General features: G+C 48.2%; 1 protein-coding gene across 8 annotated transcripts in view; it reads left to right on the top strand.

The window, feature by feature from the left end:
• Nucleotides 1-5775: 5775 nt before the first annotated feature.
• DEPDC5 (DEP domain containing 5, GATOR1 subcomplex subunit) overlaps nt 5776-19048 on the top strand; it is a 112167-nt gene continuing 98894 nt past the window's right edge. For 3 of the 8 annotated variants that reach the window (XR_011965236.1, XM_072599855.1, XM_072599858.1), the window contains exons 1-4: nt 5777-5907; nt 9620-9737; nt 12779-12866; nt 13926-13972. Coding sequence is in view for 7 of the 8 variants with exons in the window: in XM_072599855.1 (XP_072455956.1) it covers nt 9680-9737; nt 12779-12866; nt 13926-13972 (193 nt within the window). In the remaining variant the exon portion in view is untranslated. Of the gene's footprint in view, nt 5908-9619; nt 9738-12778; nt 12867-13925; nt 13973-19048 lie in introns of all 8 variants that reach the window. The other 5 variants (XM_072599854.1, XM_072599852.1, XM_072599853.1 and 2 more) reach the window with 3 other exon arrangements.

Raw genomic sequence — 19048 nt, 5'->3', positions numbered from 1 at the left:
AAGCAGCCCCAGAAAAGCTGCCACTGGCTCTTCTTCAGTCCCACAGGGCCTCTCCCATTTTCCATCATCTTTCAGACATCCCTGTCACCCGTTCAGCCATCACATTGTCTGAACTTGATCAACACCACAAATATGAACATTTACATATACAATGAAGAGTGGAAAAAAAAAGATTTTTGAAATCAGGAAGCTATATCCTGCTTATTCCTTTTTAAAAGTATGTAGTTGATTTTAAAGTTAGTTTCAAAGCTGTGTGCCTTGTCTCTATCCTGCTGAAGTTTCTGCTTTCTTCCACAAATTCTTTTAACTGTTTCTTTGACAACGTTCTTTTCTTTTCCTTTTCTTGAGCATTGCTATCACTCATCCCTTCTTCTCAACCAATTCTCCCCCAACCAAAAAAATTTGAAACCCTCTTTGCATGTGGAAGCAAAACAAACCCACCTCTCAGTCATGTCTGAAAATATAGGTCTCATTCTACAGCTCTAGCCTATGACCCTTCTTGGGAGGGGGTAGAAGTAGCAAATTTCCTCGTGGATTTTTTAGAGTAATGATTGGTCATTGAATAGAGTTGCCTTCCAAATTTGCTTTTTTTTTTTTTATGGTGTTGTGGTCATTGTAACAATAGTTCTCCTGGTTTGGCTCACTTCACTCTGTCTCGGTTCATACAAGTCTTCTCAAGTTTCTCTAAATCCATTTCATAAATTCTTATAGCACCATAGCATATTATTAACTCATTATTAATTAATTAATTCATTATTAATTCATCATATTAATTCATAATTAATAATTCCTTCAGTCATTCCCAAACGAATAGGCATCCTTTTGATGTCTTTGCTACAACAGAAAGTGATGCTATGATATTTTTGTACACAAGCATCTTTCCCCTCTTTCTTTGATTTCTTTGGAATGGCTTAAAGGACATACATGGTTTAGTGACTTGCAGCATACAGTTCCAAATCGTGGCCATTTTTTCAGTATCTGAGGGTATAGTTTGTCTGGGCTGAGTGTCTTGAATTCATCAAGAACTCTCTTATTTTTGTTACTTATCTTGGGTATCAGCAGCCTGGTAGCCACCTCTGTTCTTTTCCATACAATGATCATTCTCCTTGATAGAGAAAATCAGAGCAAAAACCATGAGCAGTTCTGCCTTCTTTTCCTTGTCTTTTATTCCCCTCCTCCACTGCCCCCCATGATCCCAGCAAGCAGTGACTCCCTATCTTCTTTAGTCTCTGTCTTTCTTCCAATATAGCTTAAAAATGTGCCCAAACAGTCCATTTGGTTATCCTTAGCTCTCTATTCTAAGTGTTTGGGTTCTTGACAACGTTTTTGAAAGTTTTCCTTATTTGTTGTACTGCTTCTGAATTTACCCTCCCAACTCTCACTGGACTATTAGTTTGGGTCCTCAGAGAGAAGTTAACTGTAAGTGTTCTAGGGGTAACTCTGAGCAGGGGTGAGGAACTTACAGCCTCGAGGCCACGTGTGGCCCTCTAGATCCTCAAGTGCGTCCCTTGGACTGAATCTACACTTCACAGAACAAATCCCCTTCATAAAAGGATTTGTTTTGGAACACTTGGACTCAGTCAAATGGCTGCACTCAGGAACTAGAAGGTCGCACGTGGCCTCGAGGCCACAGGCTCCCCACCTTTGGTCTAGATCCTGCTGATGTCCAACTCCCAAATTCTAGCTTCCTATGAAGTCATTTTCTCTAACACCATAACTGGCCAATCCAACTATTATAAATAATGAATTGTCCTAATACTCCTCTTTAAAAAAATGTATTTCATAACAAAATAACAATTATTTCTTCCAAGTTTCTATCCATAGATTCATGTATTTGTTTTGATGTTTGTCCATTCCTTTCTATTCGCTTTTTTAAAAGTACTCAACATATTGATCTCATGCGACCTTCTTCTACTGCCTTACGTTGATATGTCCAGTCATTTTCAGTTGGGTCTGGTTTTCCATGATCCCATTTCTTGGCAGAGATACTGGAGTGGCTTGCCATTTCCTTCTCCAGATCATTTTACGGATGAGGAAACTGACACAAACAGGGTGACTTGCCTAGGGTCATCCAGTTTGTAAGTGTCTGAGGCCAGATTTGATCTTAGGAAGAGGAGTCTTCCTGACTCCAGGTCCAGCCCTCTATTGACTCCACCACCCAACTATCCCTATATTGGTTTAGTGCCTTATAGTTTAAAAAAATTTCTCCCTCCTGCTGCCCCACAGCCATTAAATAATTAAAAAATCAAAACTCTGAAGACAACTATGTATAATCCAGCAAAACAAATTCCTACATTGGCCATGCTCAAATATGCATGTATAATTCTGGATTTTCAGTCTATTATCTCTTTGGCAGGAGGTAGGTGGCATGATTCACGTTCAGACCTCCTGACTTGGGGTTTATCCTGGCATTAGTCAGAGTTATAAAGTCTTTCCGAGTTGTTTTTTTTGATAACGTTTTTGTCATTGTGTAAACTGCATTGGATCCTGGAGCTCTTTCCAATTTCTTTATTGCTTTAGGCGTAATATTATTGTATTAAACTCACATACTATAATCTGTTTCACCATTTTCCAATAGGTTCATGCTCCTTTAGTTTCCAGTTGTTATTGGTTTTTTGTCTACTGTGGAAAGAGCTGCTATAAATAATTTTGTACACAAGCATCCTTTTCCTTTGAACTTTTGGGGTGATAGTCCCAGTATCAAAACAGTTGGGTCAAATGATACGTCACAATTCACAAACACTGGGGGTGTAGTTTCTAATGGTTTTTCCAGAATGGCTGGACAGATCCATAGTTCCACCAACAACGCATTAATTTGATTATTTTCCTGAAGTTCCTCCAACATCTGCCATGTCCTCTTTACCCATCTGATAGGGAGAGTTGAAACCTCAGAGTTGCTTTCATTTGCATTTCTCTAATTATAAATGATTTGGACCATTTTTTTTCTTGTGGTTATTGATAGCTTGCCTTTTTTACTTTTCCAACTGCCTGTTCATGTCTTGGAACGGTTTCCCTACTGAGGTATAGTTCCTCTTCCTCATGTAAATTTGAATCAGTTCCTTATATATCTTAGAAATGAGACTATTATCAGAGAAACTTACTGCAAAGACTTGCCCCCTCCCAATTCTAATTTTAACTCAAAATTTGCTTGTGCAAAACATTTTCAATTTTACATAATCAAAATGGTCTTATTTTCCTTCCTGACCATGCAAGTTTTTTGCATTTATCTTCTATTTTTTTAATTGTTTAGTCATTTTTCAGTTGTATCTGATTCTTTGTGACTCTTTTAGGGATTCTCCTGGCAAAGATATTAAGAGCTCATTTTACAGATGAAGAAACTGAGGCAAACAAGGTGAAGTGACTTGCCTAGAGTCACATGGTTAGTAATGAAGCCACATTTGAACTCAGAAAGATGAGATTTCCTGACTCCAGGTCTGGTACTCTATCCACTATGGTGCCACCTAGCTGCCCTTATCCTCTCTTATCAGCCCTTATTTCCATCTGGTCTGTATATATTTATATACATATTAAAAATTTAAGCTGGTTGATATTCACATTGGTCTCTTCTGATAAATTCCATTTTTCCTCCTCTTTGGAATTGTTTCCATTTGTGTCTTTAGAATTTCATTGTTTAGTTTCTTCCATAACATCCCATCATATCATCCCATCATCCCAGGAAGCGTTTCCTGAGGAGGAGCCAGCCACCCCCACCAGCTGCCATTCATAGAGCAGCCATGCCAGCCTAGTTGAAATAATAAAGGTACATAGAAGGACAAACAGGAGGCAGTTTTTGTCAGGCAGGTCAAAACCCCCTCACCAACCTTGATTACCATGTTCCCTCATACCCTGATAGAAGCAGCCTGGGAACCTGTGCCCCACAGCCTTGGAAATAGCCATGCTTCCAGCCCAGTGCCCTCAGCCACCGTCCTGGGAAGACACCTGTGGGGAGATGTGGCCTGGACCTGCTGCTGCAGGGGCTGCAGTCTTAACTACTGAAGACCCAGGACAGAAAATACTTGTCACCAAAGTCCTTGGCATTGTCAGTGGTTCAACACCAGGAATCAATATGATTTATCAGTGGACATAATACTAATATTTATATAGTGCTTACTATGTGCCAGGTACTATGCTAAGCTTTTATAATTATTATCTCATTTGAACCTCACAACTCATTTTACAGACGAGGAACTGAGACACAGAAGTTAAGCGACTTGTCTGGCTAGTGTCTGAGGCTGGATCTGAACTCAGGTCTGCCTATCTCTCCCTTTAGAATGTGAGTTCCTGGAGAGAAGACATTCTTACGATTCTATTTGTATTGCTTGTATGCTTTGCACATAGTAGGCACTTAATAAATGCTTCATTCACTTATTCATGCAATCTCATGAATGATTTCTCCAAGGGAAATTTCATCCACAGGATGCTACTTATTTTTCCTCTGAATCTTTTGAAATCTGCCCTCCTAAAATCTAGGGAGTATGGAAGACTCCACCTGGATTTCCACTCCTCTCACACAAGCCCTAGGACAGAGTAATTAATCCCTCATCTCCAATCTTCTCATCATTTCCACCCCAACCACCAGCCCCTCCCTATTAGGGACAAGCAGATCCAAAATAGAGCTAGCCTTGGTTGGTTCCTCCACGAAAGGAGCAAGAATCACCATTAAAACACATCTGCTTTTGGCAAAGAGACAGAGAGATATGGAGAGAGACAGTTATTTAGAGAGACCTATGAGTGAGAGAAGTGAGACACAGAGAGATACTGAGAGAGGCAGAGAGACATATGGAGAGGGGAAAGATACAGAAAGAGACACAGTAACAGATATATGGAGTGAGAGAAGGGAGACCCAGAGACACAGACACTGAGAAACACGACAGATGAAACTGACGCGCTGGCTCCACGCCCAGGCTCGGGCTCCGCCTCCCAAACTCTCCTCCCTGGCTCCTTTCTGCCAGGTGGTCTCCAGGGTCCCAGGACAGTCCGATGACAAACACCACTCATTTCTCCCCCCACTCCCCAGGCCCCGTCTCTGCCTGGACCCCCGGATCTTCTCCTTCGCTACGGCTCCTCCCTGTTTCCAGCTATGCTTTTGTCCGGCCAGTTCTCGGGGTCAGCCCCGGCTCGGCCTCCCCTTTGGCCCAGACCCCGGGGGGTGCGGACCCCCGAGCTGTCCTGGGAAGCTCTGCAGGTCTCCCTCCTGCCCAGCCCTTTTGGGTGGCTCCCCTGATTAGATCTTCCCTAGGCGAGGCCGGGGATTCCTGGTAACCCTCACTCCACCCCGGGCCGGAGGGAGTGGCCCTGGGCCGCCCTAGGACGCAGAGTGAGTCCGGAGGACCCGTGTTAGCTGGGTGACCCTGGGCGAGTCACTTCATCCTGCCTGCCTTAGTTTACTCATCTGTAAAATGAGCCGGAGAAGGAAATGGCACACCACTGCAGGATCTCTGCCAAGAAAACCCTAGATGGGGAGGTGAGGAGTCGGACACGATTGAACAACAACAAGGGCTGGGGCCTAGTCCAAATCCCAGGGTCCAGCTGGGAGGGATAGGGAGGAGGATGGAAGGAGAGGAGGGGAGGAAAGGTGCGGTGGGAGGGGAGTCCCCAGTGCGCATGCTCAGCCTCCGCCAATAGCCAGCTTGGCGGGAAGCACAGGCGGGGCCACGTCCGGGCACCTCGTCCCGCCCCCTTGCCCTCCCGGCGGCGAGCCCCGGATGAGGAAGTGAGGCTGCCGCCTAGTCCCGGCGGCTCGGGCGGGGGCGGGGCCGCGCCGAGGGGGCGGGGTCTGGGCGCGTGCGCGAGCGCAGGCGCGGGCACGAGCGCGGCCCTTGCCCCCAGTGCCGGCTCCGAGAGCCCGAGTCCTGGGTCCGGGCGAGCGCGTCCAGGCCGGGTGCGGACGGACGGACGGACCAGCGGGTGAGTGCAGGCTGCGAGCCCCTCCGGCCCTCCCCCCGTACCGAGCTCCCGGGGGAAACTGAGGCGCGGCCCCCAATCCCTACCCCCTCGCTTTCTCCCGCGGCCTCAGTTTCCCCCTCGGCCCAGCCCGGGCAGGGGGGGCTCGGTGGGCCCCAGAGAGCCCCCACTTTACAGAGGAGCAAACTGAGGCCCAGTGAGGCCACGTGACCTCACAAGCGGTGGAGGTGGGACTTGAACCCAGCACCCGGGGAATCGGAGGGGGCAGGAGGAGCGCACACAGTGGGTGCTCTATCGGGGCTTGTTGACTTGCCTGGAGGAGAGGGACACGGGGCCCTCGATTTGGAGGGGCTCCCCGGGCTTCCTGGAAGTGAGGTCCGAGGCAGGGGCGGGTCAGGGTGGCAGGGGCAGTGAGTGGGGGGGGGGGTGTCTGTGTCCTCTCCATCCCCCCCTAGCCCTTCTGCTTCTCCCCCTCCCCTAATTCAGATCAAAAAGAAGCCAGGCCAAGAGGTTGAGCACCTACTATGTGCTAGGCTCTGGGGTACCAAGAAAGGCCCTCAGGGGGCTCCCTGCCAAGGAGTAAAGATCTGCAAGCATTTATGGTCAAATGACATATACAGGGTCAGTTGGAGATCATCTTAGGGGGAAGGTGCCAGTAAACACTCATTAAGCACATACTATGTGCTAAGTGCTGGGGATACAAAGAAAGACAAGAGAGGGGCCCTGCTCTCCAGGAGCTCCCAGTCTAAGGAGGGAGACAACCTGTACACAGCCATGGCCCATTGAGATACAGCAGGGATAACTCGGGGGTGATTGCAGAGGGAAATAAGGCACTACCAAGGGGGATCAGGAAAGGCTGGGCCTTGAAGGAAGCCGGGTTAGGATCAGACTTGTCAGCTTTGACCCAAGGCAGAAGCACATTTGGACTGGATGTCCGCAAGCCTTGCTATCCCAGAAGGCCGTGGGCTACCCCCTCCAAGATTGCAGGTTCCCCCTGCCTCAATGGTGGAGGGTGTAGCAGAAGGCATCCCTGTGGAGGTACAGGCTGGCATGGATGGCCTCTTGTGTTCCCAGACAGAATCATCTCCAAAGCCCCCTCTAGCTCTGACAATAGACAGATGTCTGCTACAGTGGAGGCACTTTGTATCTATTGTATAGAAGTGGGCAGATTTCTGTGATACAAAGTGACAAACTAGGGGAGAGGGGATGGGGAAAGGCAGAGCTGGAGGAAAGAGCCCTTCCTGGAGCTGGGAGAAGGTCCTAGGCTTGAACTCGAGCTTTGTATGCCCTGGAGCCGCCGCTACCCCCCTCTACAAGGTGAGGGGATTGGCCTCCAGGGCCCTGCCTACATCTGTGTTGTGGGATCCTGCAGAAAGATACCCAGCTACCGTTAGATTTGATCTGAGGAGAGACGAGATACCACTGAGAAGAGCCTTTGGCATCAGAGCTCCTGGGTTTCAATGCTGGCTGCTCCATTCTGTGACTATAATCATGGGCAAGTTACTTCTTTCTAGGCCTCGGTCTCATTTCTGTAAAACAAGAGGTTACCCTAGGTGTGTCGTTTTGGTCATGTCTAACTCTTCATGACCCCATTTGGGGTTTTCTTGACAGAAATACTGCAGTGGTTTGCCAATTCCTTCTGTAGCTCATTTTAGAGATGTGAAAACTGAGGCAGACAGGATTAGGTGACTTGCCCAGGGTCACACAGTAAGTGTCAGTGTCTGGATTTGAATTCAGGAAAGTTAAGTTTTCCTGACTCCAGGCCCAGCCCTTTATGCCCTGTGCTGCCTAGCTGCCCTACCCTAGGTGAAGGCTTCTTAATCTTGTTAGTGTCATGGAACCTTTGGGCAGTCTGGTGAGGCCGAGGACTCAGGTCAGATATGTAGAATTATCAAGGAAACAAGTTCTGTTGAAATGCAGTTGTGAAAACATTGAATAAAATATTAGACCCTGGCTAAGACCTCCTGAACCTGATGATGTCTCTGGTTTGGTTCAGCTCTGACTGAGTTAGCCAATGGTTAACACTTGTGTTGGTCTCAAAGAAAACATTCAGAAGTATAGACTTGGAAAAACCCTGGATTTGGAGCCAGGACCTGAGTTCAAAGGCTGCCTAGGCTGTTCAGTGGCCATGTGACCCTGCTGGGTCTCAGTTGACTCATTTGTACTCTGTGAACTCTGATGTGCCTTCTCTGATCCCTCCAGGATTAATGAGTTTGTCAGTGGGAACAATTCCTTCCCTGGTGCTGATATTCACCCTAACTGGCTTTCTCTTCCTGTGAATTTTTCCCAGTTTTTTTCCATTACACTGCAGGCCTTCCTCTGATTCTTTAAATATATGACTTGTGACAGTGATAACACACCTAGAAAATCTGTATGTCTATTTCTTGAGGTCCAGCATGGGGAAAGGGAGTCTATGCGACTCGGGTTGAAGCCCCCCTACTCTGTGACACCTACTGGTGACGCTGTTCAGTGAAGCCAGTCACTCTCTGCCTGCATTTCACAGCACTGGCAGAGAGGACCTGCTAATTAAGATTTCCTCAAGTTTTTTTTTTTCTTAAAGCTTTTTGTTGTGGACATGTAATTTTGTAAGAGTCCAGAATCCCCTTTACCAAGGCAAGTTTGCAGCTTCCCTAGGACTTAGCATCCTGGTGCTCTGGCCACACAGAAAGGTCAAGTACCCATCAGTGGCACACAGAAGCTGGTCTAGAGCCCGGATATGAACCCAGGGCCTTCTAACCCTGAGCCCATCACTCTGTCACAGAGCACAGATGGGCAGCCTCTCCATAGAATACTCATTCTAAATTCTGTTGACATAACTCTTTGTGGTTTTCCCGATACTTTCCTTGCTTACAGTCTCTTCCTCACAATAGCTCACCAAGCAAGGTTGCATAATTATTGTCACCTCCATTTTACAAGGGGGGACACTGAGTTTGTGGGTAGTGAAATGACTCGCTGTCTGCCAGTCACACCTCCAGTGTATTAGAGTTGGGACTTCACACCCACTAACTCCAGCTGAAAGGCTTGTTTATTTTAAATACATCTTTGTTGATATTTTTTTAACATCGTTGTGATCTTCCTCATTCTCCTTCACCCTCTTGCCGCCTAGAGCCATCCTATAGAACAAATAATGAATTTTTAGGGACTGAAAAAGATGAAAAATCATTATAACTAATCAGTTAGTCAGAAGAGTCAGAAAATCTCCACAATGCCCAATCCTTCTGGATCTCTCACCTCCACAAAGGGTGGGTTGGGGGTAACCTCTCATCCCTCCTCTCATTTCTCTCCTGCCTGACCTTTATAATTTTGTTACATTCATGTCTGATTTTTCAGTGTGTTGTCTTTCCATTTACACGGTTGTCACTGTGTATGTAGTTTTCTTGGCTCTGCGGACTTTGCTCAGCATCAGTTTATGGAAGTCTTTCTATGCTTCTCTGTATTTATCACATACATCATTTCTTATTGCGCAGAAGCATTCCATTATGTTCACATACCACAGTGTGTTTAGCCATTCCCTTGTGGTCCTCCTCCCTGACATACAACCTCTATGTAAATTGATAAAGCATCCAGTTGCCAGGGATGAGTTTGCCGGATTAAGCATCTTTGCTCTGTTAGGTTAGGGTGAGTCAGATGCTAGCCCTGTCCCTGAGCTCATTCCCTGTAGACCAGCTGCTTTGGAAAGAGCTGGCTATATATACCTCTTTGTTTTTGATGGCAGGGTGGCACAATGACTTCTCTGCACCCCGCTTGGAGCGGTTGAAGCAAGCACCAGGCCAAGATGAAAACCAACAAAGTCTACAAGCTGGTCATCCACAAGAAGGGCTTTGGGGGCAGTGGTGAGCATGAACTGGCGCTTGGGGATTGGGGTGGGGGAAGGGCAGCCTCTGGGGCCAGCATCTGCTGACTCTAGAGCATTGGGAAAGGCTTTGGAGCAGTGACCTGGACTTCAGCAGAGGGCCCTACTTGGTTGAGATTTTTGAGGTCATTCTGTGAATTGGCTAACATCCCCAGTGGCTAGTGAGTGGGCAGCTGTAAAGGGTTGGAGTTTTCCTGATTGCATTGAAATGTTCAGGCTCAGCCCAACTTGATGATACGATAATAATAACTTCCTTCCACATCGAACTGTTGAATTCACAAGAACTTCCCATCCATCACCTCATGTGGACCTTTTATCACTCTGTGAGGTAGGTGCTTTTAGGATTCCCATTTCACAGATGGGAAAATTGGGGCCTAGGGAGGTTAAGTTGATTGCTAATAAGTGCTTTGGGGCCTCCTGATTTCAAGTCTGGGCAGTTCCTGGGAGAGCGCGTAGTAGTAGGTTTTCATTTGATCTTGAAGGAGGCTTTGGGCCTCTTGTTGTTTGTACGCGGGGCTAATCCAGGTGGAACCAAGCCTCAGCCTTCCTTGACTTTACCTTTCCTTTACATGATCAGGACTCTTCACTTTTTTTTTTATGCCTGGAGTATTGCAGCGGCCTCCTGGCTGACCCTCCTGCCTCTAGTCTGTCCTCACTCAGCTGGCAGAGCTCAGGTCTAAGTATGTCCCTCCTCTTCTTTGTTTCCTTCAGTGCTTGGCTCCCTGTTACCTCGAGGATCAAATATGGAACCTTTTCTTTGACTTTTAAAGCCCCTGGTAACCCACCTTTCCCAGCAAGCCCAAGGACTCTGGCTTTCTGGCTCTGGGAGTTTTCTCTGGCTGTCTTCAGGCCTAGAATGCTCTCCCTCCTTGTCTCTGGCTCAAACTTCCTAGAAGCCTCAGGAAGCCTTTCCCAGGCCTTCTGTCTCACACTCTTGGTTCATCCTTAGTCTAGATCTTGGTTGTCCTTACATGTTTCCTCCCCCTCTAGACTGTGAGCTCCTGGGCTGCCCTTGGCCTTTCTCTGTAGCCCCATTGCCTGACACATAGTAGGTGCTCAGTGCTTGCTGACTGCCCCAGCACCTGACAAGGTGCCTTGTTCACAATAGCTGTCTAATAAAGCTGTTGAACTGGATTGAATCTGGCTGATTTGGGGGCAAGAGGAAGCCAAGGGCTGGACTGGGAAGGGCTCGGCCCCTCAGCCTGAGTGACCCTGAGCTTGTCTCTCTGCTTGCCTGGACCCAGCGAGCTCTGTGACTCTCTGAGGCTGTGGGACAGTCGAGTCCTTTGTAGCTTGTTCTTGGGGTTTGGAGAAGAGATGGGGCATCATGGAACGTTGGCAAGAGTGTGACTTGTGGTGTCAGCCCCAGGACTTGGCTGCGATCCAGATGGTAGCTCTGTGACCTTGGGCAAATGACTGAACCTCTCTGAGGTTTGAGAAGAGGGAGCTGGGCTAGATCCCTTTTGAGGTCCCTTCTGGCATCAGCCGTTATGTTGAGCTCTGCCTCACAGTTTCACCCGCTTTGTTGTTGCTGGTTAGTCATTTTTAAGTTGTTTCTGACTCTTCTCGACCCCTTTTGGGATTTTCTTGGCAGAGATACTGGAGGGGTTTGCCGTTTCCTTCTCCAGCTCATTTTACAGATGAGGAAGCTGAGGACAACAGGGGTGAAGTGACTTGCCCAGGATCACCCAGCTAGGAAGTGTCTGAGGCTGGATTTCAACTCAAGAAGAGGATGCCCAGTGCTCTGTCCACTGCGGCACCACCTAGCTGCCCCAGTTCCACCTCCTGCCCCCAGCATTTTTGTTTGATTCTCCCAGAGAGGGGTGAACACATAAGGATAGATCCAGCAATGATAAAGCATGAGAAATCTGTTTTTGGGAGGCTAAATATGCAGCCAAATATTCACCACAGTCAAAATCCAGATATTGACCAAGTTTTCCGCATGGTCTTTTGAGCTGAAGGTTGATGTTGAAGAACCAGAAGAAGTTTCTAGAGAAAGTTAGCATTTTTGGGGTCTTAGCAGTTACAATCCAGTCAACTCATCAAGGAAATGAAGAAACTGCCCAGGGGTTTGAAGCCCCCTCCCCCCAGTCACACCAAGAGTGAGTGGAGGCAGGAGACATAGGCCAACTAAATCCTCACCTGTCTGTCAGTGCTAGGCACCGGAGCTGCCAGGATGGAAAGGAAGCGTGGGCTTGCCCCTGTGCCAGGCCCTGCCCACCTTACTGCTGGCTGCTCTATCACGTGACTGCTGGCCCTGGCAGGAGGTTGGGCAGGGCTTATTATCTCCGTTTGACAGGTGATCAGACCAAGGTACAGAGCTGAGCCACAGCCTGTGTGCCTTGACTCCCTTCGAGGCTACCCTGCCTCTGCCAGTTTTGTCTGTGGTCCTGTCAGGCTGATGGGATGCCACGCTAAGGTCCTTCTCCCTCCCTTGTCTGGGTCTCAGTTAGCTCCGATTCTGTTGGCTTTGTCTTTTGTGGGAATCCCCATGGGGAGACTGTAAGCCCCACAAAGGGGCTCCTCAGATCTTTTCTGATGCTTGACTGTGCCCTGGCACTGGGACTCAGGGCCCAGACTGTTTGGCTCAGCCCCGGGTGCTTTCCCCCTGCCTCTGTGTTGTGCTCCTCAGGTAGAGTGCTTTAGAAGAAAACCCCATGGGGTCCCCAGCTCTGCCATTAACCCTTGACATCTCTCTGCATCACTTTATTCGTTGATAGAGAAAGAGGCCCTTGGACCCCACAAAGTGCCACGTGGGATTGACTGCGTGTGGTGCACTGGGGGTCCCCGTGGGAAGTGGTTGGAGTCAGGAGATCAGAACTTGCAGGTTGAGGCTCGTACTTATTGGCTCTGTGACCTTGCTTGAGCGACTGACATCTTCGAGCCTTGGTTTCCTCACCTGTAAGAGGAGGTGGCGTTTGCATACGCCCCTCCCAGAGCTGGGAGAGGGGAGCCCTTTGAGAAGCCTCCTGCTCTTCCAGTTGGGATTTGTGGTTTCATTGGGCTATCTTTGCCTTGCAGATGATGAGCTCATGGTGAATCCAAAAGTGTTCCCCCAGATCAAGCTCGGGGACATTGTGGAGATTGCACATCCCAATGACGAGTACAGGTAAGGAGCCTGGCAGCAGGGTGGTCGTGTGGCCTTTGCAGGGCTGTGATTGTACCCGTTCTATTATTGTTCTGGGGGTAGGAGGGGTGGTTGAAGATGTAGGGGAGGTGGGAACGTGAGTCAGTGAGCCTGAGGGTGCAAGGGCTAGAGCACCAGGGAGGGCTGATGGCGCTGTAGGGTCCCAGGAAGACGCTTAATAACAAAGACAGTGACAAGGCATGGTGAGAAGGAGACTGGCCTTGGAGGCAACAGCCCTCAGTTAAGGTCTTGTCTCTGCTATTTACTGGCTGAGTGACCCTGGGCAAATCACCTCATCTCCAGCTCCCTGGAATGTGTCCTCTGAGTCACACATGAGCTGCAATCTTGGGAAGGGGGGGGAGGCGCATGGTTGTGGGAGTGAATGCCCACCTGGAGAGTGCCCCACACTGATAAAATCAAGGCTCGTTTTGTGAGACTGGCTTTGTACATCATACATGAGAGACTCTGTTAAGAATCGGGGACCCTGTGATTTTCCCGGGTGTACTGAGTGTGTGCAGATTTTGGCCCGCTTCTCTTTGATTCCCATTCTGCGCGTACACAGGGTGCCCCGGAGCTGCTCCCCAGCTGGTGCTGGCCAGGCCCCAGGCTTTGTCTCCTTTGGAACCTGTCTGTGATTTCATTCCTGTAGGGCACTCCTGGGGATGAAACTCCCTCTCCCAAAGCCGATTGACTCCTGCTGCCCAGCATCTAGTTGCCTTGCAACCCCTCCTCCCACCCTACCCCCAGGAATGAAGTGACTGGCCTAGGGCTGTGCAGCCAGTGGGGAACAGATGCTGGCCTTGAACCCAGATCCTCCTGCCCCCAAGGCCTGCTCTTGGTCCACTGTACATTAATAGTAATCTGTGAGTGGGCCTCTGTGCCCCCTGGGCCTCCATGCCCCCTGGACCTCTGTGCCCCACCAGCCTTTGCTTGGTCAGCTCCCAGTGAGGTGCCGGGGGATTCTGTCTGTGTATGCCCTCAAGCCCAGGGGGCCCGGGCTGGCTTGGTGTGTCTAACCTCCTCTGTCCCTTTCCTTTCTAGCCCTCTGCTTTTGCAGGTGAAGTCACTTAAGGAAGACCTACAGAAAGGTAAGATTTCCTCTGCACTTTCTGTGGAGGCCCATATGTTCGGACAGGTTTGACAGCAATGCCTTTGGGCTCAGAGGGAGGGTTTGATGTTCCAGAAAGGGGTGGAGGGTCCAGTTTAGCTGGGAGTTGAGACAAACCACAGCTGTGCCTACTGCTGCTCTTGGTGGTGAGGATGTTACCATCTCCACAGTCCTGAAGAAAGTGTTGTTGGCATGGAGGAGGAGTTATTTGGGATCTATAAAAGTATATGTACTCATGAAGAAGTGTCCAGGGCTGGGCAGGGGTTCAGGAGAAATTCTAAAAAATGGGAGCCATTTGTAATAAATAATTAGACTGTCCATGAAGTGCTTATTCTAAGTGCTAAGCCTCAGTTGTGCAGAGAAAGACCCTTTCCCAGGGAGCTTTCATGCTAGTGAGGGTGGGCCACACACTAAGGGGAGTTGGAAAAGGGTGGGTGCTGAGTCAGAGTGAACAGACAGTTTGATTGTCCTTCTTGCATCATCCCAAGCTGTTCTCCAGAGTGGTTGGACTAGTTCACAGATCCACCAACAGCATGTGCATTCTTGTGTTCATCCAGACCCTTCACCACTGATTATTCCCATTTTCCGTCGTCTTGGCCAGTTCTCATGGTTTGATGTAACAATCTAGAGCCGTTGTCATTTACGTTTCCCTCAGTCTTAGTCTTGTAGAATCTCTGTCATTTTTACAGTGTTGGTGCAGCGTAAGTTCTTAATAGTAATGGCTAGCACTCACATAGTGCTTTAAGACTTGCAAATCTCTTTACAAGTATTATCTCATTTAGTCCTCATAACAACCCTGGGAAGCAGGGGCTATGATTGTCTCCATTTTGCAGGTGAGGAAATGGAGGCAGGCAGACATTAAGTAACTTGCCCAGGGCACACAGTTAAGAAGTGTCTGAGGCCAGATTTGAACTCGGGCCCAGGCCTCTAGCCACTGCACCACGTAGCTGCTCACTTCACTCTGCATCAGTTCACATAAATCTTCCCAGGTTTCTCTGAAGCTGTCTCTTTCTTAGAGCACAGTAGTGTTAGTGGTCTCATCCTCTAATGTTGCTGCAGCATCCAGCTTCTCCTCACTAGGTCTGGTGTCCTCTCTTGATTCTCCTTGCTGTCTGACCACTCACTCCTCTGTTTGCTTTTCTTGATCTTTATGTCCATCCCACATTGCCACACTGTCTCAGCACTCCCACAGCAGCTGCCTGCGTTCAGACCCTCGTGACCTCCATTGTGATCATCCCTGGCCTTCTCACATTAGGCCACTGCCGCAGGACAGGCCTGAGCAGGTTGCCTGCCGTTCAGTAAATTCCAGAACTTCCTTTTGTCTCTGGACGCCAGCATGAACTCCTCCACTGCCAGTTAGAGCGCGTTATAACTTGGCCAGCTGCTGTCTTTCCATTCTCATACATTACTCTGTTCCTCCAGCTCTGTAACTGAGTCATGTTGGCCTCCTCCTTCTTCACATAGGATGCTCTATCATTTAGGGAAGCAGCCCCTGTAGAGAAAGGACCACTGCCGCTAATGGACACCTGTGATGCAGGCCAGCCAGCTTAGCTGAAACTGTAAAGCCATGAGATAGATGGGGCTAGGTAGTGTGTGCCAGGCAGGTCACAACCATCCTGACCACTCCCTCCCCAAAGCTCCCTATGTAGACTGCTCATAGAGGGAATAGAGAGCCTTGCAGACCACGGACCTGCTCCCAGCCTAGACTGCCCACGTGGCATTGAGAAGAATAATCCCTGTGGAACAAGGGTCAGTATCCTCTCCACAACCAACCTCGATCACTGACCAGCTGCTCCAAGGAGTCCCCAGGATACCAGTGCTCCCCAGAGCACTGGCTCTCCTTTCTGCATGAAGATGGGACCTCACAAATGCTTCTGCTGGGACTACAGCCCCAGCCTCAGCAGTCACAGCTCCTGAAGACCCAGAAAAGACAGTTCTCAGCACCTATGTCCCTGGCTCTGGAAAATGTTCACCATCAGAAACTCATAGGATTTTATCCGTGGAAATGACATGGAAAAAGAGTCATCCTACTTGGAGCTGAAACATTCTAGCTGTGCTATGCCCCCTGACTTACCTATTTGTATCCTCTGTGCTTGGCATACAGTAAACACTTAATAAATACTTATTCATTCATCTCTCTTCTATTCCTGAGTTCTTGCCTTGGCCAACCCCCTTGCTCAAGATGCTCTCCCTCCTCTCTCTTTACTTGTAGACTGACTTCCTATAAGATTCAACACAGGCTGGGTTTTTAGGGAGCATTAGGCTTAATATTTCACTAGTGCAATGGGACTGTCACGGGAGCTGATTTGTTCTCAGGCTGCATTAAGAGAGGCCCCACCTCCAGGTGTCAGGAGGTGCCAGTCCTGCTGTGCTCTGCCCTCATCAGACCCCGTCTGAAGTATTGGGCTTAGTTCTGGGAACCACACTGAGAAGCAGGAAGGCATCTGGAGCACAGTGTTCTGCAGTGTGAGCGTCTGCGAAGGAACATGCCTCTGTCTCCTAGCCTGTCTTCTTTACAGGCTCAGCTCAGAGGGCCTTCCCAGGTCCCCCTGACTGCTTGTGCCCTCCCCTGACGTTACCTTCCACCCTGCTCCAGATGCATCTTGGAAATAATCTATTTATGTAGATGTTGTCTTCCCTAGTGAGATGGAAGCCCTTTGAGGCAGGCACACCAGGCTTCTTCTTCACGTCTCTGTGCTCAGAATGGTGACTGGCACATAGTACATTCTTAGTAAATAGTTGTTGGTGGATTGATTGAGCAGGGTATACTTAGCTCAGAGGAGACAAGACTTTGTGGTGAAACCATCATTATCACACAGATGACTTATCCTGTTGGTTCCCAGAGGCTGGAACTCGGAGCATTGGATAGACACTGCAAAGTGGTGGGTTCAGCCTTTATGGCAGGACAGCTCTTCACAATGAGAGCTGTCCCAAAGAACAGTGGATACCCTGGGAGGTATCCTCTGTCATTGGAGGTCTTCCAGCCAAGGTCAGATGGCTACTTATCAGAAAGGCTTTAATGGGAATTCTTTTAAAGCTCAGGCTTTGACTAGGTGGACAGTGCGGTCTTTTCCAAACCTAAATATTGTGAGTCTGGACGATTGATTGGAGAAAGAAGAGGCCTGGGGTGGGGAGATGGAAGGGAATCCTTTAGGAGGCTGTTGCAGGAATGCAGGTGAGAGGTGATGTGGGCCTAAATGGAGGGTAGAGACTGTGGGAGTGGAGAGGATGTGAGGGATGTTGTGGAGAGAGGCTTCACAGAGTGGGACAACTGAGTTAGGATGGTAGTCAAAGAAAAGGAAGAGGCAGGAATGACTCCAAGGTTGTGATCTTAGGTGACTGGACAGATGGTGTGGTATCAGCAGCAGACATGAGGAATGTCAGAGAAAGGATGAGCTTGGGAAGAATCAAGGGCTTTGCTTTGAATACATTGACTTTGAGACTCAGGTGGGGCCTTCAGCTGGAGATATCCTTCTTCATTTCGCTGTCGATAGATTCAATTTCTTCTGAAAACTGCCTGTTCACGTCCTTGGACTATTTATCAACTGGTAATGGCTCTTATTTTCATAAAGTTGGCTCAGTTCCCTAAATATTTGAGAAATTAAAAAAATTTTGAGAAATGAAGCATTTTTCAGAGAAACTTGTTAAATTTTTTTTCTCCCATTTTCCTGATTTTCTTCTAATTTTGGCTTCACTAGTTTCGTTTGTACAAACCCTTTTTCATTTTATGTAATAAAAATGATCTATTTCACATCTGCAATCCCTTCTGTCTCTTTTTTGTTATAAACTCTTCCCTTATCCATACATCCCACAGATACATTTTTCCTTGCTTCCCTACTTTTCTTGTGATGTCACCCTTTATGTCTAAATGATATATCCATTTTGACCTTACCTTGATATGTGGTGTAAGATGTTGATCTGTACCGTTTTTCTGCCAGACTACTTTCTAGTTTTCCCAGCAGTTTTTGTCAGATAGGGAGCTCTTGTCCCAAAAGCTTAGGTCTTTGGATTTAACACTATTAACATGTTTAACACTATGGATATGTGCTGTATACAGTACCACTGTATATTGTATGCCAAATCCATTCCACTGATCCACCGCTCTGTTTCTTAGCCAGGAGCAGATTATTTTCATGATCTCCTCTTTTTAATAGTTTTTAATGTGGAACTTCTAGGCCACCTTCATTCTCATTTCTTTTTCTGATGAGGGAGACACTATGTGAACAACTGCATGCATTCAAGATGTAGTTTAAAAGCACTTCATATATATATGTTATATCTTAGAGGAAGGTGCTAATGGTGGGGTGCAGGGGAGGCCTCCTGCAGAAAGCGGGATTTAAACTGAATCTTGAAGGAGACCAGAGAAACCAGGAGGCTGAGTTGAGGAGGGAGAGCATTGCAGGCATGAGGGACAGCCAGGGCAAAGGCTTGGTGATGGGAGATGGACTGTCAGGAGTGAAAGGTCAGCATAGCCAGATCATAGCCTACCTCGAGGTGATTACATATTATGCGGCTGGAAAGTTAGAAAAGCATTATTGTTGCTGGCCTTTTGCTCTGGAAGAGGGCTGTGACCTCAGGGAGGTGATGCCTTGATATGCAGGTGAATTGGGTTCCAGTGAGACAGGGCTGTGCAAGGTCACCAGCCTCACTGTCTCCTGGAGCCGTCTGGGGCCAGTGACCAGATATAGATCAGGACTGCTGGAGATGGTCCTGGATCCTCTGAAGTTCCAGAGACTGAAATGGCAGAGAAAGGACAGTTTAATAAGGAAAGAGGTATTTACTAAGTGCCCCCTGTGTCAAGCTGCTGCTAAGCGTTTTATAAATAGGTTCTCATTTTCCTTACAACACTTGGGGAAGGAAGTGCTATTGTTATCCTCGTTTTACAGATGAGGAGACTGAGGCAGGCTGAGATGAAGTGACTTGCCCAGGTTTCCCAGATTCTAGGGAAGCTGTGCCCGGTGGTGCTCCTTAGTGTCCTCACACATAAAATGGAGAGGTCGCTCACAGGGCATGAGGTAGAGCAGGGAGGGCAGTGTGTGGTATTTAAAGCTCTTCC

This window comes from Notamacropus eugenii, chromosome 4 (genome assembly GCF_028372415.1).
Source record: "Notamacropus eugenii isolate mMacEug1 chromosome 4, mMacEug1.pri_v2, whole genome shotgun sequence".
Taxonomy (NCBI): domain Eukaryota; kingdom Metazoa; phylum Chordata; class Mammalia; order Diprotodontia; family Macropodidae; genus Notamacropus; species Notamacropus eugenii.
Note: the sequence above shows the minus strand (reverse complement) of the source record. Positions and strands in the feature narration are given on the sequence as shown.